General features: G+C 30.2%; 1 protein-coding gene across 1 annotated transcript; it reads left to right on the forward strand.

Moving 5' to 3' along the window:
- Nucleotides 1-714: 714 nt before the first annotated feature.
- On the forward strand, nt 715-22,172 carry LOC145305471 (uncharacterized). The gene is made up of 20 exons (XM_080147089.1): nt 715-875; nt 2,304-2,363; nt 3,718-3,928; nt 4,023-4,085; nt 5,262-5,381; nt 6,341-6,597; nt 6,868-7,100; nt 7,825-8,233; nt 8,672-8,757; nt 12,083-12,190; nt 15,227-15,325; nt 15,635-15,730; nt 16,042-16,140; nt 16,461-16,559; nt 16,869-16,967; nt 17,866-17,964; nt 18,422-18,520; nt 19,087-19,185; nt 19,507-19,605; nt 20,740-22,172. Exons 1-20 carry the CDS (start codon nt 745-747, stop codon nt 20,820-20,822), a joined length of 2,649 nt encoding a protein of 882 aa, XP_080003215.1. The 5' UTR covers nt 715-744; the 3' UTR covers nt 20,823-22,172.
- Nucleotides 22,173-24,435: the final 2,263 nt, after the last annotated feature.

The following is a 24,435-nucleotide window of genomic DNA, read 5'->3' on the forward strand; positions in this document are numbered from 1 at the left end:
GTCGATTAAAGAAAACAACCACGACGGTCCGACTGCCTTAAAGCAGGTTTTAGGCTATTTTTGTATTTTTCACATTTTTCTCCATATCTGTGGTGTTTAAGGTCAGATTTTCCAAATTTTTAAAGTTATAGATATCAAAATTAAATTTCCTGTTGTTTAAAGAAAGCAACTATGACGGTCAGACTGTCTTTTTGCAGATTTCTTTTTGGCTATTTTCAAATTTTTCTCGTATTTTTCCATATATCTAATGTATATTGTATATAGTCCGATTTTCCAAATTTTTTAAGTTAAGGATATAAAAATTTAATTTCCTGTCGTTTTAAGAAAACAACCATGGCGGTCAGACTGCCTTTTAGCAGGTTTTTGGCTATTTTTAAATGTTTTACCTCTTTCCACATATCTTTGGTATTTTTGGTCCAATTTTAAAACTTTTTTGGAATATCAGTATCAAAATAAATTTTCCATTGTTATGAGCATCTATTATGTAATTTACTTTGACCGTCATCATTAAACAAAATATATGTTTATTTTCTCAAATATATTATTCTTAATTTTAATAAATACAAAATAACTTGTTTTATTCTTATTATTGCACATTTTTTAATTCATACAATACTGGATATAATACAATGCTAGACATATTTTTTGTTACCGATGAGAACCGGTTCTAATCCACAAGATATTAATAGGTTCAAAGCCCTATGGGTAAATATGTTATTTGTAATATTTTTGAAATTTTTTAGGATGACTGCTAACAATGATACATTTTCTCTGACTGGAGCTCTGGCTGCAAGTCTTGGAACTAGTTTGTCAGTGGCTGGAATAGACCAAACAACCATTGGTGCTGCTGTCCAAGCAGAGGACTTTCACTCAAAGTAATATTCTGCCATTTTAAAGCGTAGCAACTCTATAATCATTACCAGAATGCCTCTACGTCCATGTAAACATTTTGATTTTTAACTCTTTTAAAAACAAACTTTTATATGATACAATAATCCGATTGATTTGATTTTTGGAATACTGATTCCTAGGAAAACAAAGTACAATTTTATAAGCAAAGCATCTATACAACAAGTCCTTAAATGTCCTAAAACCAATATCCTGTATCAATTTTTCAACAAATTTACTTACAATTTTTTTTTACAAAAATGCATTAAAAATTGACCAGCCTGTCATTTCATCAAAGAAATCCATCAAAAAATCACAATTTGAAATTTTAATTAATTAATAACTTTTTTCTCATAAGAGATAATGACACAAGACTTTCACTTGGTGAAAATTCAGCATTGTGGGCCGCCTAGACTTTATATTTGGTGACCCTGGGGTGACGGGTTCAGTGCCCCCCACACCCACGAAGTGGGCATACTTTTGAAAATCACTTTTTTTCAGTTTTTCCCCTTAAAGGAGGGGAAGGAGTCGTTTTAGAGACTTCAAGCATCTCTTTGATGTTGAACAACTTTTTGAGACGTACATTTCTTTTCTTTTGTTTGATTCGCCTCCGGCTGACCGTTTAGCCGTTATTCGCCGCAGAAGGCGTGATTTTTGGCGATTTTTGCCGTTTCCGAGGTTTTAATGGACATTGAGGAGGGGAAAGTTTGTCTAATCAAGTTGATGATGAAGTACATTTTTGTAGGCAATTGCATTGGCTAAATTTCATGTAAAGTAAAATTTTTTGTACCTCCAACCGGTTTTGCTCCAGCTGAATCGATTTACAGATACCCTCTAAAAACCGGAAAGACTGTTAAAATATGAAATAAACTTTCATTTTTTTAACTTTATCAAATAGATGCTTTGCTTATAACATTGTACCATGTCTGCTTAGGAATAATCATTCCACAAATCATATGAATGGGATAATTACATCGATAAAAAAAAGTTTGGTCAAAAAGTGAAAATATTCCATGCTTTCTAAATCGTACTAATTCCTAATTGTAACTGGAATCATCATAATAAGCTTGAAATCAATAGGACAATTATAACGAAGATCAGTATAAAAATCTGAAGCAACACAAAATGTAGGATAGTTATTAATCGCATCATTATTATGAACAGCTTTCCGCGGATTTAAAAATGTACAATTATAGGATTAAAATCAATTTTTTGGTCCCGATATGCCAAAGACACAGGCTTAAAAAAACTGTTTCTAATGTTATGATTGTACATTTTTATATTTGTAGAAAAATGAATATAATACGATGCTATATATGATTTTTGAGTATTGCTGAGAACCGTTTCTAATCCAATATTAATTGGTTTTGAAGCAATGCTGGAAAAGTTTTGTTCTAAGATTATGTTATTATTAGACTAGCAATGAGTAATGAGAATGCAATTGCTGGTCTGGAGGCTGTAGGTGAGAGCGAAAGGTAAGTCATCCTGCCAGCACTATCTAAAATACAAAGTAGAACAATGTCTGTCTGTCCGTCCGTCTGAAGCTTAAGATCTCAGTAACCACTCAACCAGGGAATATACCTTCTGGTTCTGTGGTGGTTTTAAGCTATTTTCCCAACCCCCCAAAAAAACAAAAATTCCCCCCTATGGATAAGTTAGTTCATATAAAACTACTGGCAGCACCAGTAGTACTTAATTTTATTTTTTTTTAAATTACCTCTTGGTGCAAAGCCCCTAGAGGCTAGGGGCGAAACCGCTAGTACTTATAATAAAGAAGGATATGTGTTTGTCAGCATGGCTAAGAATACCAAATGTGTTATAATCCAAGGGATATTAAACGGTTTCGAATCATTGCTGGAAATAACATACCTATAGAAACAAAAACTCCTTTTTCTAGGTCGAAATGTTTTTCTTTCCATTCCTTTAGTGACCATTTTCTTCCCTCACAGATTTAGAATTTTAGTTGAAATTTTAAAAAAATTACCAGTTTTGGTGGTTGCGGCGGTAAAATGGCGGTTGGCGGTGCCAATTAATATTTCTATATGTTTCTTATTGCTCAAGGATTTACCAAAAAAAATTATAGGTCTCTAGCTGTAATAGAAGCCAAGATATTTATAAAATTATGTCTATAGTAAAAGCCATACAAAAAATTGGTCAGGGAGCGGTCAAACGGTGAAACACCACATTTCTCAGATGGTCATTGATATCTAAGTATTCACCAAAAAAAATTATGTGTCTACCTTATACACAAAAGTCATAATGTAGAAATTAAGATTTATTTATTTTTTTTTTAGAATTTTGGTGCCACCCAACCGACTGTGACCGTAAACCAAGACCGACACAGACCAGATATCCTTATAAAATCAACTCTTTCGACGTATAATTACATAACTTAAAAAGTCATGAAGTCACAGCTCTCTATCTTACCTACAAAAAAAATTAAAATATAAAAATTAGAGGGGAGGGGCTCTTGGAGCCCCCCCCCCCTCCTGATCTGTAAGGGTTAATACAAATTTAGATGGTGTTTGTATAGGAATGATTTTTCCAGTATCAAAACTGATTAATATTTGGTTTAAAAGAGCCAGTTGTCAGAAATAATGAAAAATTAAGAATAGATTCATTTTATATCCAGTTTTGTATGAATATCAATATGGATTTAATTTTAAGATTATGTACATACTTATATTGTTGGAAAGCTGTTTAAGATAATATGTAATAAATAACTATTCTACACAGCAGTAAATAAAAGTTTTCTAAAATAATATCATTTAAGCATAACAAATAAGATATGAAATCAAATGCAATCTAATAAAATTCAAATAATTCTAGGTTGCAAGAAAAACTGAAATCTTTTGAGGATGCCAAAGTAATTAGCAAATACATAAGTAGAAAAAGGAATTTCAAAATTCTTGGCTATGTGTCACAAGGTTTGGGTCCAGTGTTGGAATTGTTGTCGACAGCAACTGATATATCTACTCTTGGTACTATAAGTGCAGCATTCAAGAAAGTTCCAGCCATGATTACCATGTTAGAAAGATGGGTGAGAATTTAAATTAAGCAATTATCTATTTTAAAATTATCTTAAAATAGTTGAGAAAAAGACATTGTTTTTATAGATACATTTCTTATTTCAGAGCTTCAGGAAAGGGATACGAAAGCTTAAGCTTGTCGGAGGAAAAACAAAAAAGGAAAATAAGGTAATATATTACTGTTTATTTTAATATACAATTGAGCATTAAGCATAAATTTTATTACATGAAACAAATCCAAACTAAGGAGCTGCGGCTGACAGTAATAAAAAAACACCTTTGTAACTTTGATAGAGAATATGACCCTATAATAATTTTTTTTGTACTCCTAAGGGTTGTTTTCCAAATATGAAAAGCGCAGTTTTTTTTTAAGACAGCCCGTATGTGTAGTAAAGAGCTGCGGCTGACAGCCCCTTACTGGACGTTCATTCTAGACAATAGAGCAGTGTGTGTGTATAAACCTACTAGCGGGATCGCTCCATAATTAAAAAAGGTCTCGAGGTGTTGATAGAGTGTTCGATTATTTCTCACTGCACTTAACATTACATAAAGTCAATATATTTATACAAAATATATTGCTAAAAAAATGTGTAATAATAGTAGGTAACCATGGTGTAGAGTGAGGGGTGGAGACTCCCATGATAATGTCCCATGGTAATGGGGGTTCACTGTGGTAAGTGGTAAAGAAGTAGCCTGGGCTGAATAGTTGAGATGAAGTGGTGTAAAGTCATTAGTTTTACAATAACAATAGTAATAACAGCAGATGCAGCCCAAGGATGTGGGGTGTTGGTGGTCCATAGTGCAAAGGTTTTATTTTTAGGGAAGCTTCATTTTATTACACAAAGAACAAACAGTTAACTTGGAAGCGTAGTATATTCTACTAGTGGCTATGCCCCTAGATGCCTCTAGGGGCACTTGAGGAGGAGAGAGTCGAATTTAATAATTCAATTACTTATTTTAGATTTAAAAGAAACTGTAAAAAAAAAATTTTTGGGGAGGCGAAAATTTTTTTTTTTGAGGGGGGTTGTCCCTTCCCCCTCATTTTAAATTTTTAGTTAAAAAAATTAAAATTTTTTTTTTTTTGGGGGGGGGTTCATTTTTTGGGGGGGTTGGGGGTGTCCCACCCCCCAAGAAAATAGTTATAAACCTTTCAGGGACCTCTGATAAGCTATCCTGTTAAGGAGAACCCGATCGGTTCAGCGATTAGCGAGATCCTTCAGTACAGACACACAGACAGATACACAGACAAACATCCTGTTACTTTAGTATACGGATATCCAAAGGATTGTTATTCTGTTCCCCATTACTACATATTTTTTAATTTAATATACTTTTTAATTGTAGGCACTTGAGGAACTTAATGATAAAGAATTACTTGCTGAACTTGGAACTACCCATAAACAACTGGAGATACAGAAGCAAGATGACCTAAAGGAATTGAAATTGGAAATGAAAAGTGTTCAGGTAATACAATTCAGTACACAATGTAACACTACCTTACCTGACCTAAAATAGTAATTCAACAAACAAAAAACAATTATTTTTAATTTAAAAAGATGAAGGGGTAATTGCAGAAAATACATTTAAACTTGAATGTAATGAATACCATATTTTTTCATGTTCAATGGTTTAAAATACAGCTATAGGTCCATAGACGTCCAAGGGGGGGAGTAAAGTGGCGATTACCCCTCCCAAAATGTTTTTCATTTTACCCACCCCCCCTTTTAAAATTTACCCCTACCCTGGTGGTGCCGTAGGCACCCCCAAACAATTAGGAGGGGGTATTTACCCCCCCAAACAAGTTACCCCCCCTAAAAATAAAAAATCTCTAACAAAAAAAATATGTATTTTGGATACTAAATATTTAATAAAATTTAAATTACCTGGGTGGGTAAACAAAACTTACCCCTGCCAACAGATTTTAAGGGGGGGTAATTACCCCCTTCCAAGCAAATTTTACCCCCCGGGTTAAAATTTTTGGGGGGGTTAAAATAATTTGCAGCACGCTTCGGACGCCATTTTACCCCAACTAAAAACGATTTACCCCCCCCCCTTAAAAATTTTTACCCCACCACCCAAAAAAAAGCACGGACGCCTCTGTATAGATTTGAAAGACCATTTGTTTTCTACCATGTAGTATAGATAGACATGAAAAGCACATTCTTGTGATATGGCTTTTTTGTTTTCACATACTATTTAGCTTAATTGTTTTCATTTATTGTAATAAAAACTAAAATGTGTTAGATAGTATTATTGTAACTTGTGCTTACAATTATTTTTTTATATAAACATATATTTATCATATTCTACAAATACATTTAAAATTTCACTATTCAAAGTACCCAAGCTCTTTAAATGCATACAACTATCTTTACAACAATAGAACTTTAGTTTTCAGCTCCTCTGATTATGAAATGATTTAGGTAAAGATTGACAAGATCCTAGATCTGCTGACAAAAAAATTCCTCTTGGATGGATGTAATAAAATCACTACACAGTACAGAGATATGATGAAGAGAAAGAATGACCTAACTGAGTGGGCAAATGAATTACACAATAATGTTAACAGTTTCCGATTGAGCTTAGGAGACTTCGAGAAGCAGAATGTCAAATCTTATCTTACACATGTGTATGAAAACCACTGCACTTCCAGTCTTGAGCCTCTTTACAGTGCATTTGGGTAATTATTTTAGTATCAATACTACTCTATGATCAGAAATGTAAATCTGTTTTTTGTCTTTAAGAAAAATATAGAAGATAAGATATTTTCTTAGCTGCTATTCAAGGATATGGCTGATTATTTGTGTAAGGATATCCTATACAATTGATCATTTTTTGCTTTTTTACTTATGTTATCCTTATCTATTTTTAATTTTATACTTTATAAAATACTTAAAATAGATTTTGAAAATATGTACCTAATGAATTTGTCTAGTTAATCACATTTCAGGTATTTTGTGCATGCAAGAAGTTTATTTCTGCTGATTATTGTTTCCTACTACGAAAATTTACCAGACTCTGTCCATGAAAAACTTCCAGACCTGAATATTGTTGAACGATCAATAGAAGAGTTGGGAAGCTGTGTAGAAGACATTCAAGTTATTCTTGAAGCAGCTGATGAAATATTGGATGGAAGTTTTTTGGCCACAATGTCAGCAGATGCGCTAATGAAAGTTAGCTTTGGTGAGTGTTTTTTTTTACACATTAATATATTGATATTTATCAAATGATTTAAGGCAAAGGATGTGGTAATAAAAGCATAGGTGCCAAGATTTGTATTTAGGGTCAATAGTTTGCTATAATAGAATTTTTGACACATCTTGGGTGATTTTTTTTCATGGAATTTGCCATTGACAGAACATATTATGTTTACTTTTGAAAATATTAATGAAAATGTTAATGAACCTGGACACAATTACAAATTCATTGTATTGACTAAATAACTTTTAATGGAGCCAGCTCCTAAATGGCTGACAGTTCTATATTTGTCAACACATAAAAAGAACAGAATTTAGATTGTTTTAATGAAACAAGAGTAAAGACTTCAAAAACACCATAATATTCCATGAGAAAAAAACAGATATTTGAAAAATATTTTTCTGATAAAATCCCCAATTAATGAATAAAGGAAGATATCAATGATTAGAGGGTTTAATTTAGGAGTATTTTGTTCCATTAATACAAATGACCTGTATAAAATATAGGCAAATGTTTTAGAAAAGTTATAGCTACAGATTAAACCAATCAATTTTATGTTGATTAACATTTACTCTCTTACACTAAACCAAAATGATATTATCATTTTAATTCTTACATAACCCAAAATCCATTCAACCTGTAGAATTACTAATAACTTATATGTGTAGGCGGTTATTGTTGTATTCTGTTCTAATTTCTCATATTTTAGTTTATGTGCCTGCTATGGATTCCATTCCTGATACGAGAGATAATTATGTTGGATGTATGACGCAAAAACAGTTGAACATGGCTCCATATGATGAAGAAACTAAGTATGAAGTGTATGTAAGAGGGGTTGAGACTGCTATGGCATCTGAAAAGCCAACTTTTATCAGATGTAAACTTTTGGATTGTCAAGGAACATATCAGAGGATTGTTGTTGTCAAGAATGGAGTTGTTGTTGATGGGGGATTCAGAGCTCACCTTAATAATTCCAGGTTATTTGGTGCTACTTCTAACAATCAAACAGAAGCTAAATTTATGGAGTGGATTTCTAATGAAACAGGCAAGAAGATGACTCAACTTGTTGGTACCAACACTGTTTACAAACTAAACAAACACATGAAATGGTATAAAAGGTAGTAAGATATTATTTGCTTGTATTTATACTATACATAATTTTCTTTACAAAAAATAGATTTTGACATATTTTTAATAGCAAAGCTACGTTATAATACATTTTGACTGTCTGTCCATGAGTCAGTCAGTCAGTGATGCTATTGGAGAAATACATTTTTTCTCAGTTGTTATTATTGGTGACAGTTAAAAATTTTACTAAAAGTTTCTATAATATATGTACATCTGGTTTAAATATTTGTTGCATATTATCTCTTTTTTTTTCTTTGTTATGGCAATGAAACATCTGCACTGTAACTCACTTTGTCCGTTTGTATTTCATGATTTTTTTTGTTCATTGATACATTTGGATGTTATCATTTTTGTTTTTTCAATTAAATGAAGGATAGATGGATTAATAAACTACAGTATCTTATGTTATTAAGAATAATTTTGTTTAGACCAGAGAAGAGCTTATTTTTTGGTGATTTTGGAGTACTTGCAAATACCCCTGAGGAATATTTTATGATGAAAGCTCCATTTAAAGGTATATGAAACAATATTTCTAGTATTATCACTATTTCCTATTTCAGTAATATATGACAATATGCAATTTAATCCATTACTTACTAAGAAAGCTTAAAAAAATATTTTCAATCAAAAAAAAGAAAACTTTTAATCAAGTCTGATAATATTATCATATTATCATCTCATTTGTTACAAATTAAAAACAGTGTAAAACAATTCTAGTTTTCATGATTTATCCTTTTTTTATTGAACCATTTCCTTTATTTTTACACACTTTTATGATATTGTACATTGTACACAAAGAATTAATGCACATATTTATTTCCAAAATTGAAAACAAAGATGGCTCTACTAGAAAAAAGGCACCTCTTTTTAATATTGTTTTGTTTTATGGTAAAAGAAATTTATACACTGAACATCAAAAAATGAGATAAATATTTTTTTGAATATCTTCAGGACTATATATTATTTCACGCAGTTTTTGTTTAATTTTTTTATTTTTCTTGCATAAAAAACATATGAGCAAATTAAAAATTTTTCTCCTAAACAAATGATAAAGTTGATTTTGGTATTTTTTCTTCAATTCAGGAGAAAATTTCATCCTATAAAGCATCCTTAATCACCAATATTTCCTAAAATACATGGGTGCTAAATATTAACATAGCAATTTTTAATGAAAAAAAGTATTACAAAATTGTAAATTGAATTGCTTGATGGGTTAAGATGGAGTTTCTATAAAGATCTGTATTGGCTTCCTATACTCTTTAATGTATGATGGGTTGTATGGAGGCTAACTGATTTTATATACCCATTAAAAAAGTGCTAAACCAGTAATAGGGAAAGTTAAAGTGTTCACGAAGCTGGGAAAAAGTTGATATATGTCACTGATTAATGTTTTTTAAGAGTACTATTTTGAGAATTAAGTCTTAATTACTTCCCATTTTAAAATAAATCAAACTTTAAAAAAACGAAATTATTCCCTTGAAAACATTGATGTATTTTGTGTTTTATTATACATATCTTAAAACCTATCAAAATCGACAAATAACAATCTTTTTGTTAAGGTTTACTTGCAAATTTAGAGTAGAATAAATTCTTTTGTTACATACATATCAAACTAACCAAAAAGGTTTATAATTTCTTTTTACGGGGAGATTAAACGATTTTTACGGATAATCAAAAAGATATTACCAAATATGGATATAAGGTCAGCTGATTTATAGTTGTCGATTGTAACATAGCATCTTCATCCTATCTCAATAATTACTACTTGCTAAAAAAGCTTCAAGAAAAAAAATTATAGGCATTTATTTATTGTTTAATATAATTAAATTTCTACCATGAGGAATGAGAAACTTTTGGAATTTTCATATACCTAAACTATCATTTTAAATTGCCTACAACTTTTTAATTGTTGAAGCTGAAGGGTTCAAATTTGGGGTATTGGGTCTACTTTTCTACTACAAATTCCATTGATTTAATTATACAATTTGTGGAATATCTAGTCACTAATTTATATATAAAATAAGTTTCTCATTTCTTTTGTTCAGTTTTTATGTTGGATTTAGCTTATTTCTCAATATTTATTATAGTATATTCCATCTCTATGATATTGTCAGGGTTTTATGTAATTGGAATAGTTATTTCTTGTATTCATTTGAATCCGGTGGATAGGAACCTATTCTCATCCATACAAAAAAAAACACTATGTCTAGCTTCATATTATATCCAGCATTTTACGAATATAAAAATGTAAAATCATAAGATTGGCACCTTGGGGCTAATAAAAACTGGTTTTTATCTTATAATTGTACATTTTATATCCGCGGAAAGCTGTCTATAATACCATGAAAGAAATAACTATTCTTGATCTTATTATAAAAAGCTTTCAGTGGATATAAAATGTACAATTATATGATGAAAACTAGTTTTTTAGCTCTGAGATGCCAAAGAAAATTTGATATAATATGATGTAAACATCATTTTTCTGTATGGCTGGGAACTGGTTCTAATCCACTGGATATTAATCAGTTTGAGAGCAATACTGGAAATTATATACTATATTCCACCGAGTGTCATAGAATCTTTTATCCTCAATATTAAAGCTTGAAGTAAAGATTAGTGTGCTTCATTGTCATCAGTTAGTTTTTGGTTTTAAACTGTTTTTAACCTATTTTTAAAACGTATATAAAAAATATACTATGACACCAGTAGAATCAAACTGCAGAGCCTAAATTTGAATAAAGTCCCCAATGAACTTTTTTGGGGGGATTCAAATATTAATTTTTACTGTTGCCTTGGTCATTTTGACGAGAGCAAAAGGTCTTTTTTTATTTGGATAAAATTCGTAGCTTTTAGAGTGTTTTGCTTCATAAATATTGTATTCTGGTATAGAGTAAAATTAGGCCTTATGATTTTACTATAAAAATTTACTAAAAAGTTAAATCTTTACAATATACCAATGAATTAACATTAACATGTTTGTGTTCTTTCACCTATTATAAACACATAAAAATTGGCTGCAAAGGGTTAAATTTGATATCAACATGACAAGATGTCAACAAATGTTTATGCAATACAACAAAATTATTTTTGACACATATACAAATATGATATAAAATAAGATTATTCAAACTTATTTTTTAAAAATATTTTTAAAAAGTATGCATCTTTTACGTGTATAGTTTTCATTCTTTTCATTTTAATTAAATAAAAATTATTTAACTACATTGTAAATAAGTCACTTTGTGAAAACACTCTTTCGGAAATTATAAATAATTGAAATGAAACAAGAAATCTTATTGGTTTGACTTCAGCATTATGTGTTTTATTGTATTATGTTAAATTTTTCACTGAAATTAATTGTTTTAGAAAAAAAATTATTTCCATCGAACAGAGTAGAGTTTTTTTTATTATTGTATTGATATAAACTGAATCATATAAAATTGTTCTGTAAGAAACAATTTAACCCCAAACTAAAAGTTGCATTTGCTCCCGTCAAAATGATCACAGCAACATATAAAATTAATTTTTTAATACCCCCAAAAAAGTTTATTGGGGACTTAATTCAAATTTGGGCTCTGCAGTCTGATTCTACTGGTGTCATAGTATATTTTTGATATATGATTAAAAATAGGTTAAAAACAGTTTAAGTCAAACTTCAGACATTTATAATGGTACATACAGCCTTAACTAAAAACATATGACATTGAAGAAAAGTAAAAAAAACAACAGAATGCTCTAATTTATAATTTGTGCTATTTTGAGTTTAACCTTTTTCTTAACTTTTAATTAAGAAATACATTGTTTCTCTCTCCCACTAAGTGATGAAATTATTAATTCAGAGATAGAATTCAAGATGGACCTGTGTGAAGCTGCAAAAAGAGGTCTTCTTGACACAGTAGAATACCTTGTGAGTGAGGGAGCACCAGTAAATATGAAAGATTCAGATGGTATGTATTAATATAGAATCAATTTACATTCTGTTTTTTGTCCAATGAGATGATAAATTTATAAAATAAAATCATAAATACGTATGAATACTTCAATACTTACCTACCTAAATAGAAGCCTTCAAATCACATATTTATTAATATTGCTTATACAGGGTGTTTTTTTTAATAAGTTAAAATTATTGCTTAATTTAACCCACTTGCCATTGACAGAAATTAATAATCTATATCTTAATTTCTTCATTGATGTGGGACATTTTGTATAAGAAAAAAATATTTGGCGATTTTCAACAAATTCTGCCTTAAAAACGGTTTTTCCAAAGTACCTATTTTTAAAGATTTTTGGATCATGACTAATTTAAAGGGTTTGCAAAATGTACATTTTTTAAAATCAAATAGCGCGGCTTGTATTAATAGTAGAAAAATGTTATGCATATCGTTAGAATCGTCATAAACTCTAGTTTTTAAGTGTTTAAGAACTATTCCCTTTCTATGTATAGTTTAGGATCTACGTGGTAAAATGTTCCAACTTACCTAAAATTTTCAACATTTCTCATATTTTCCAATTTAGCTTCTATACTACAAATAGCCTGTATGTGTTACATATATTTCTAAAAACTAGAGTTTATGATGATTCTAACGGTATGCGTAACATTTTTCTACTATTAACACAAGCCGTGCAATATGATTTTTTTAAATGTACACATTTTTGCACACTCTTTAAAGTCATGATCCAAAAATCTTCCAAAAAACTGGTTTTTAAGGCATAATTTGTTGAAAATCGCCAAATATTTTTTTCTCATACAAAATGTCCCACATCAATGAAGAAATGATATAGATTATTAATTTCTGTCAATGGCAAGTGCAGTGGGTTAAATTAAATTAACTTATTAAAAAAAACACCCTGTAGCATTATTATTATCATAATTAAATTAATTCTTGAAAACTAAAACCTTTATTCTGTGTGTAAAAACTAAAAGGGTATAACTATTTGACTTATGTCTCATTATTAACTCTAAATTTATATTCATAGTTATAAAATCCTGAATATAACGCCATTAACGTGTTATTAGTTCCAGAGGGGAGTGGGGGGAGGGTAATGTCCATATGCGATCCCTATCAAAGCTATTATTAAATTTAAAGTTTAACTGGAGGGCTGGTTTTTTTGTGTAGTTTCCTTTTTAATATCAAAGTTCCAACTAGAAAGGTTAATGCTATTTTTTGTCTCCTTACATATTTTTCATTTTTAAAATAAAAGTTCCTATTACAGGGTGTTTTAAAAAAATCAATCGCTTTACATTTTTCAATATAAACCCTACAGTTTTGGTCAAAAACTAACAAAAAATGACCCAAATCATGTCCGAGCAATGACAATGAGAAAACACTATTGAATTTTGCTTTCTACTCACCTCTCTTAAGCACTACAGTTCGAGTCCTAGCACTTGTGGAGAATTTTTCTTTACATGGAGATTAAAAATCAACTTAAAATCTTGTAGATAGACCCCATAATGTTTAGATTTTTTGATGGAGCATGTAAAGATCTTTCTATAGATACCTTAACCAGACAGGGGCGTCCAAGATTTTTTTTTGGGGAGGGGTAAAATTTTTTTTAAGGGGGGGGGGGGGTAATTACCCCCTCTGAAATCTGTTGGCAGGGGTAAAATAAATTTTATTAAATATTAAGTATTAAAAATGCGCGCAAAGTGCGCGAAATTTTTTTTTGTTAGAGATTTTTTATTTTGGGGGATAATACCCCCTCCTAAATGGTTTGGCCCCAGGGTAGGGGTCAATTTTAAATGGGGGGGGGTAAAACCCCCAAATTCATTGGGGGGGGGGGGGTAATCCCCACTTAACCCCCCCCCCCTTGGACGTCTATGTAACAAGATTTCTAACTCAATCCTAGCCAATTTGGCATTAAAATGATAGACCCATCAAACATTTAGAAATGACGGGACTCTCTAGTTCTTGATGTTTGACAGATCTTTCTTTTTGATGTCAAAATGGCTAAGATTGTGTTAGAAACCTGGTTAAGGTGTCTATAGAAAGATATAAACATGCCCCATCAAAAATTCTAAATATTATGGGGTCTATCTATAAGATTTCAAGCACTTTAGACAGTTTATTCTTTTTTTAAAAAAAGACAAAACTGTCTTCATTTGTAATAAAATATGCACTCTTCACATTGAGAAAAATTTTCCACAAGGGCTAGGATTTGAGCTGTAGTGCTTAAAAGAGGTGAGTAGAAATCAAAATTCAATAATGTTTTCTCATTGTCCTTGCTTGGTCATGATTTGGGTCATTTTTGTTGGTTTTTGACCAAAACTGTAGGGTTTATATTGAAAGGAGTGAAGCAATTGGTTTTTTTAAACACCCTTTATAACACAAATTGACCTATTATTTGCTTCCTTATCTCTATTTTTTAGCAACACCTACATGCATATACACTAATTTATTGTTGATTCATTTAGAAATAAACAATACAATAAAGTGTTAATTTTGCCAAAACTTCACTTTTATTGGGTGTCCCATAAAAAGTATGTTTTGGATATCCAGCCTAATGCAAAAAATTTGATTTTAAGTGTTTGAATGTCCTGGGACTATACTGTTGTTAAATTTTACTTTGGAAGAACATGTAAATATTATTTTTATGCCTGTAGAGCTAAAATTTGGTCCAAACTACACAAGAAAGTCAATTTGATAGTCTTTTTAATTCCTTATTGGTTAATACTAATAAGTTTCTTCTATTGAATATTGAATATGTGACGTTAGCCAGAAGCATCATCTGAAATATGTTATTATTGAAAGACAAAATATTTGTTGGTTGACTGTGCTTAATAAAACTGTAACTATAACTGTATATACATACATGCATACACAAATAAATACAGACATTTATACTTCTAAAAGATCTAATCTTAAAATGTAACTATTACTGCTCACTAAAACGCAAATATAAAGCTTCTCTTTAAAGCACAACCAGATCTGACAATCTATAACTATAAATCATGTATTGTAATATTATGTTTCTATTTAAAGGAAAGACTCCATTGATGTGGGCTGCCAGGGGAGGACATCTTGAGGTTGTGAACGACCTGGCCAATAATGGAGCCAATGTGAATGACAAGGATGATAATGGTAAGTTTTTAATTCTCTATTTGAACATTTACATACTATTATTTCTTTCCTTTTGATAAAACAATATATATAACTATTGAAAGACAAAGTATTTGTTAACCCTCTGCTTAACATTTTATAACTGTACATAAATACATGCATATACAAATTAGTAGAGACATATGCATAAACTTCTAAAGATCAAATTTCCAAAAAGTAACTATTACTTCCCTCTCAAAAACAAATATAAAGTTTCTCTGTAAAGCACAATCAGATCTGACTAGCTATAACTATAAATCCTGTATTGTATTATCATGTTTTTATTTAAAGGATGGACTCCATTGATGAAAGCTGCGGAAGAAGGACATCTGGAGGTTGTGAAGTACCTGGCCAACAATGGAGCCAATGTAAACGATAAGAATTTTGGTAAGTTTTTAATTCTCTATTCAATTGTTTACAATTAGTCTCTTACTTTTGATAAAACTATACATATAACTATTAAAAGACGAAAGATTTGTTGGTTGACTTAACCCTATGCTTAACAAAAACTTGTAACTATAAGTGTACATGAATACACAAATAAATACAGACATATATACTTCTAAATATCAAATTTCCAAAAATGTAACTATTACTACCCACTCAAATGCAAATATAAAGCTTCTCTGTAAGCACAACCAGATCTGACTATCTATAACTATAAATCATGTATTGTAATATCATGTTTTTATTTAAAGGAGGGACTCCATTGAGGTATGCTGCCAGGAAGGGACATCTGGAGGTTGTGAAGTACCTGGCCAATAATGGAGCCAATGTGAATGACAAGGGTTATGAAGGTAATTTTATAATTCACTATTTAATTTTTAAAGAATATTATTTCTTCCTTTTGATAAAACTATACATATAACTATTGAAAGACAAAATATTTGGTAGTTGACTTAACCCTATGCTTAACAAAACTGTAACTATAACTGTATGTAAATGCATGCATACTTAAATAAATACAGACATACATACTTCTAAAAGATCTAATTTTCAAAAAGTAACTATTACTACTTACTCAAATGCAAATATAAAGCTTCTCTATAAAACACAGCTAAATCTGACTAGCTATAACTATAAATCCTGTATTGTATTATCATGTTTTTATTTAAAGGAAGAACTCCATTGATGTTGGCTGCCTATGAAGGACATCTGGAGGTTGTGAAGTACCTGGTCAATTATAGAGCCAATGTGAATGACAAGGATAATACAGGTAATTTTTGATCATATACATAGTACATACTATTATTTCTTTCCTTTTGATAAAACTATACATATAACTATTGAAAGACAAAACATTTGTATATATATGTGCTTAATAAAACTGTAACTAAAACTAGTACATAAATGCATGCATACACAAATGAATACAGACATTTATATTTCTAAAAGATCTAATTTTCAAAATGTAACTATTACTACTCACTAAAACTCAAATATAAAGCTTCTCTGTAAAGCACAATCAGATCTGACTAGCTATAACTATAAATCCTGTATAGTAACATCATGTTTCTATTTAAAGGATGGACTCCATTGTTCTATGCTGCCAGGTGGGGACATCTGGAGATTGTGAAGTACCTGGCCAATAATGGAGCCAATGTGAATGATAAGGATGATGATGGTAAGTTTTTAATTCTCTCTTTGATTTTTAAAGAATATTATTTCTTCCTTTTGATAAAACTATAAATATAACTATTGAATGAGAAAATATTTAGTAATTGTCTTAACCCTATGCTTAACAAAACTGTAACTATAACTATACAGTATACATATATACATGCATACACAAATAAATACATACATATACAGGGTGGGGCAAATAAGACCGGACAAACTTTAAACGGCTATAGCGCCAAAACTACTCAATCAGGATGTTTGACCCCACTATAAAAAGCCTAGGTAATTACCTTTTAGCACAAAAAATATCTTTGGACGAAAATGGGCTCGTACTCCGAGCTGGCCGCGCTTATGTTCAACAAGGCAGATTCCAAATGCGCCAGTGGAATAATTTGGATCCTCGACTAGGGCCCATTAAATCGGATCTCAGCCCATATGTGGATGAGGTAGAGTTATGCAACTTGCTGGGGATACTGTTAGATACATAAATAAGACACTCGAAAAGACTAGAGCTCTCTATCTAATATGGCCTGGCTGTAGTACTTCGGCAAAGTGAAACGTGGCAGATTTTAAGATGTCTAAATATGTGTGAAATCGTGAAAATTTCTCGGTTCTCGACGTTAGAGACCCATATGGAACTTAAAAACTCATTTTAGACTATAGTTTGCGCTGACAACCCTAGCTGAATCTACATGCCATTTCCAAAAAGGTATAGAACGTCGTTCTAGCTCAACTGTGGTCCAAGTAAGAGCCTCCATGTCAAAGGGTAGCGTTAAAGTTGAGTATAACTAACTATTACCACATTCTCAAACGCAAATTTAGAGTTTCTCTGGAAAACACAACCAAATGTGATTAGCTATAACTATAAATCCTGTATTGTATTATCATGTTTCTATTTAAAGGAGACACTCCATTGACGGAAGCTGCCAAGGGTGGACATCTGGAGGTTGTGAAGTACCTGGCCAATAATGGAGCCAATGTGAATGAAAAGAATTTTTATGGTAAGTTTTTAATTCTCTATTTAATTTTTAACAGAATATTATCTCTTTCCTTTTGATAAAACAATATATATAACTATTGAAAGACAAAATATTTGGTAATTGACTTAACCCTCTGCTTATGACAAGGCTATTAAGGGTAATTTTATAACTCACCATTTAATTTTTACAGAATATTATTTCTTCCTTTTGATAAAACTATACATATAACATTAAAACAAAATGTTTGGTGGTTGACTTAACCCTCTGTTTAACAAAACTGTAACTATAACTGTACGTAAATGCATGCAGACTCAAATAAATACAGGCATATAATATACATCTAAAAGATCTAATTTTTAAAAAGTAAACAATAAATACCCTCTCAAACGCAAATATAAAGTTTCTCTATAAAACACAGCTAAATCTGACTAGCTATAACTATAAATCCTGTATTGTAATATCATGTTTCTATTTAAAGGATGGACTCCATTGATGCATGCTGCCATGTATGGACATCTGGAGGTTGTGAAGTACCTGGTCAATAATGGAGCCAATGTGAATGACAAGGATAATAGAGGTAATTTTATAATTCACTATTTAATTTTTACAGAATAAAATTCCTTTTGATAAAACAATACATATAACTATTGAAAGACAAAATATTTGGTGGTTGACTTAACCCTCTGCTTAACAAAACTGTAACTATAATTGTACATAGATACATGCATACTCAAATGAATACAAACATATATACTTCTAAAAGATCTAATTTTCAAAAAGTAACTATTACTACTCACTCAAACTTAAATATAAAGCTTCTCTGTAAAGCACAACCAGATCTGACTAGCTATAACTATAAATCCTGTATTGTATTATCATGTTTCTATTTAAAGAAAGAACTCCGTTGATGTATGCTGCCAATAAAGTGAATGCTATAAAAACCGTCAAAATATGGTTCAAAATCTGAAAATTTAGTTTTACTCAGGCCATTACTACATATATACTTCTAAAAGATCTAATTTCCAAAAAGTAACTATTACTACCCTCTCAAACGCAAATTTAAAGTTTCTCTGTAAAGCACAACCCGATCTGACTAGCTATATCTATAAATCCTGTATTGTAATATCATGTTTCTATTTAAAGGATGGACTCCATTGATGAAAGCTACCAATAAAAAACATCTGGAGGTTGTGAAGTACCTGGCCAACAATGGAGCCAATGTGAATGAAAAGAATTTTTATGGTAAGTTTTTAATTCTCTATTTAATTTTTAACAGAATATTATCTCTTTCCTTTTGATAAAACAATATATATAACTATTGAAAGACAAAATATTTGGTAATTGACTTAACCCTCTGCTTAATTTTTTTATAACTGTCCATTTCATACATACATGTATACACAAATACATACAAATATATATACTTCTAGAATATCAAATTTCCATAAGGTAACTTTTACTATCCTCTCAAACGCAAATATAAAGCTTCTCTGTAAAGCACAACCAGATCTGACTAGCTATAACTATAAATCCTTTATTGTAATATCATGTTTCTATTTAAAGGAGAAACTCCATTGATGTTAGCTGCCAAAGGAGGATATCTGGAGATTGTGAACTACCTGGCCAACAATGGAGCCAATGTAAATGACAAGGATAATAAAGGTAAGTTTTTAATTCTCTCTTCAATTGTTTACATACTATTAGTTTCTTCCTTAATAAAAATATACACACATACTCAAGATACAAATAGAGCTAAAATTTGGTCCAAACTACACAAGAAAGTCAATTTGATAGTCTTTTAATTCCTTACTGGTTAATACTAATAAGTTTCATACTATTAAAAATTGGACGTTAGCCAGAAGCATCATCTTCCAATATGTTATTATTGTAGGCTAAGGTATGATAACTATGATAAAGTAAATGCCAAAAAAAACTCATCAAAATGTGTTTCAGAATCTGCAAATTTAGTTTTATTCAGGCTATTACTACATATATACTTCTAAAAGATCTAATTTCCATAAAGTAACTTTTAATAACCTCTCAAAAACAAATATAAAGTTTCTCTGTAAAGCACAACCAGATCTGACTAGCTATAACTATAAATCCTGTATTGTATTATCATGTTTTTATTTAAAGGATGGACTCCATTGATGTTTGCTGCCATGTATGGACATCTGGAGCTTGTGAACTACCTGGCCAACAATGGAGCTTCTGTAAATGACAAGAGTAAATCAGGTAAGTTTTTAATTATCTATTTAATTGTTTACAGACTATTATTTCTTTCCTTTTGATAAAACTTTATAATTTAAATTACAAGAATAAATTCGGTAAGTTTTTAAATATAAATATACACACATACTAAAGATACAAATGACAAAATATAATCATCAAAATTAGTATTTACACCTTTATATTATTCAATTATGATATATGTATGTTCTTATTTTTTAAGTTTCTGGATATTTTGCATCTTACATAAATGTCTTTCTACTTTTATAGTGTCCTTATATAAAAGTAAGAAGATGTCTGCTGTATGTCGATAGCTTAACTTATATGACACAGTGAAGCTTTTTAGTCCAGGTTTTAAATTATTTAGTTTTTTTACCTTTTCTTGACAAAAATTTAAAAGGATGGTCGGCTGCACCCCCCCCCCGCCCCCCCCCCTCCCTGTTCTTATAGAGGTTTCTAGGTGTGGAGTGGCTAGTGTTTTAAAGAAAACAAAAATTTGTATAAAATTTGTATAATTGGGTATCTTGGAAACCAGAGTTTATTATTATACAGTATATATAATTTTAGGTAAAACTGCTCTGAGATATGCAATAGGTAGAGGACACACTGAAGTTGCCGCATTCCTGAGATCCATAGGTGGTGAAATATAAAAAGTAATCAGGGAATACATTTCCAACAACTATAATAGAATCAGCTTAAAGTGCCTCTAAAAATGATTTCAAACAATACAAATAACCAATATATGGTAGGCCAGTATTCATTTTACTATTGGTCAATTACAATGTTTTCTGGCCTATCATTGGTCATTTGTATTTTATGATCTCAATTTTTAGAGAAACTAAAAGCTGCTTCATTATAATATCATATTGTTCCTTTAAAGATTATAAAAACTTGGCCTAGCTATTCTAACAATCAATTTTCAAAAAATCATGAAACCTTTGGAAGTAAGGTGGGGGTATATCTTGTTTTTTTTCTTTATATAACTGAAGAGGGGTGGGTAAGAAGGGGAGGAAAAGGGGAAGGGGTTGTGGGGAAATTTTCCTTTATAATTGTTTGTCAGAATCACATTCTCTTTTCCCTGATAAACAAATCCGTACTACAGTTTTTACTTTTTCAAAAGTTTTTAAAAATGTTATCTTTGATTAAATTTGTTACTTAGGATAAGGACTTCCAAAGGAGGGATTTAAAGCAAGGGGATGTTTTATAAAAAAAACCTGCAGCCAATTATTTGGTAACTCCCCCACTCTTACTAACCCCAAATTTTAAGATGAGTACCACTCCTTTAACCCTCCTTTAAAAAAAAAACTTTAGATATGTTTTGATTATGATTTCAACAGTTGCCTAAACTATATTTCTTATTCTTAATTTCAACCTTATGTAGTAAAGTTACACTTGTACAATGATATTTATATTCTATTCAAAGCAATTATAAAAGCTCATTTTTAAATTCAATTTTAAATTGAGATATAAAAAGTAAGTTTAGTTTTATTTTTTTTGCAAAATCTATTATATTTTAGTGAACTAATTAAATTCCCTTTTCAAATTTTCTTATTTTTATTCCTTACCTAACTTTAAAGCAAGTCTTTAAATTATATTTTTCTTAAAAGTAAATTTTGAGGGATAATGCTTGTTGCTTTTATAATTTGATATCTTTCTATGTTTTGAAAATATTTAATATTTTTATTTTATTTTGTAATAACACTAATGAAAGGTTTACCTATATATTGGAAGGCATACCATATTGTAAGATAGGTATACCTAATTTTATTAGATACAACCTATTTTGTAATAGCACTAATGAAAGGTATACCTATATATTGGAAGGCATACCATATTGTAAGATAGGTATACCAAATATTATTGGATACAACCTATTTTGTAATAACACTAATAAAAGGTTTACCTATATATTGGAAGGCATACCATATTGTAAGATAGGTATACCTAATTTTATTAGATACAACCTATTTTGTGTATTTTGACAACTTATCAATATTTAATAAAACTAATAATATTTCTATAATTATCATTTGCTTAACAGTTTCAAAAATATTTTTTTTATACAACTTATAAAAATTTAACAAAACTAATAATACTTCAATTATTAACATTTGCTTAAAAATTTTAAACATATCTTTTTTTAACAACTTATCAATTTTAACAAAACTAATAATACTTTCATTATTATCCTTTGCTTAACAGTTTTCAATATAACTTTTTTTTTCTTGTGAAAAGATGTCAATACATTTTTTTATGTTGCTTATTTGGAACACCGTATTAGTGTCTGACTGATTATGACGTAACAAAAAAATTAGCCAATGAGAGGCCGTTATTGACCAATGGTAAAATTTATAGTGGCCTCTCATTGGCTAATTTTTTTTGTTACGTCATAATCAGTCAGACACTATTACTGTGTTCCTTATTTGATTATTATATTATATTTTACTAACAACTTATATGATTATATTTATATATTAAACTTGATTATTATATTATACAGCTATTTTACTAACAACTTATATGATTATATTTATATATTAAACTTGATTATTATATTATACAGCTATTTTACTAACAACTTATATGATTATATTTATATATTAAACTTGATTATTACTAACAAGGTTTTTGAATAAATCATTTAGCAAAAATCATTGTTATTTATTATCATATTTTTTCAGAAAATAATTAAAATGTTGAATGAGAGTGACATGAAAATTTAGTTCATCTTAGTGCTAAAGTAACAGGATGTTTGTTTGAATACATAACAAGATCATTTATAGATGATTTAATTGATTAGTTCATATTAAGCCTTTGGATAAACTTTATTTGCCAGCAATTAATTATAGAAACATCCTAAATATGTATAATATATGTTATGTTCTAAGAAATCTATTCAAAACAAGAATGACAACATCCAGAAATGCGAAGCTCTGATGAGGTAAGACAAACAAACATTAACACTTGAAGAATGTCAGAACTGAATAGATATTATATATGTCAATATATAAGTCTAAACAATATTGTAAGAAAATTTGTTCAAAACTTCATAATTACAGGATACTGTTTAAGGACATACTTACATTATTAGGACTTAATTATAGAGTTGCTTTGCATATAACATTGCACCACTGCATTGTGAAATAAGAATCAGTATTAAAAATTCAGATGAATTGGATCATTAAATTACATAAAAAATTGTTGCCAAAAAGGTGAAAAATCAAAATATTTAAAATGGACGTACGGATATTCTAGTAACGATTATAGAGTTGCTACGCTTTTAAATTCGTTGTAGGAATCAATATGCAAACTTTAAAATCGTAGGAGAATTCTAACCTGTCTAAATTAACTAAAAAGCAAGGTAGCTATTACGGACAGTGGTAAGAACCGACACTAATTATAGAAGAGCTTCGCTTTTAAAAATTGGTATTGAGTTAAAGAGATTTATTGTTTCTTGGATCTAACACCAGATTATCATGGTTAGTAAAACTTGAAGCTGGCTAAAATACCAATCCTCCCATCCACCCGCTTTACCCCCTTCCCTCCTATTAGATGAATGAACTGACCAATAAATGATATCAATGCGATGTATTCTATAAATAACATTGTACGTCTGTCATGCCAATTTTTTTCGTATTTTTGCTTGGTTGTTCAGGTTCTTACTTCTAAAGTTAATAGAGGTTTCACCCCTAGCCTCTAGGGGTTTTGCCCAAGAGGCATTGGAAAGTCCCCCTCCTATAGAATCGTTTGTTTGTAATTTGTAAATATAAAACGAAAAAAAGTTAAAGGGGGGGGGGGGATTTTTTTCACGTTGGCTTCGCTTATTTGTTTTATTTTCCTAAAAAAAAAATTAGGACGGTGGTTTAGCTTTTTTGGTGGGTAGGTGTATTCCAGTCCCCAGGAAAATAGCCTAAAACCACCACATGACCAGTATATTCCTTCCAGAGTAGAACCTGATCGGTTCAGCGGTTACCGAGATCTTAAGCTTCACACAGACGGACAGACAGAGAGACATTATTCTACTTTGCATAATATAATATAATACTTTATACTTATAATATAATACTTTGCTTCTTATGGATGTCGTCATTCTTGTTATTTTCTTTTTCTGTCAGTTATTTGTTTAGATAATAGCCTAAAACCTTTCCTCAAACCCCATCCTTATGTGGTATGCGGCACCTCTGGACCATGCAGAAACCAAGACATTATAGTGATGCTACGCACCCAGCTAAATCCTGTTATTCTACAATTGTAAAGCCACCT

This window comes from Acartia tonsa, chromosome 14, assembly GCF_053477335.1.
Source record: "Acartia tonsa isolate MP-2025a chromosome 14, ASM5347733v1, whole genome shotgun sequence".
Taxonomy (NCBI): Eukaryota; Metazoa; Arthropoda; class Copepoda; order Calanoida; family Acartiidae; genus Acartia; species Acartia tonsa.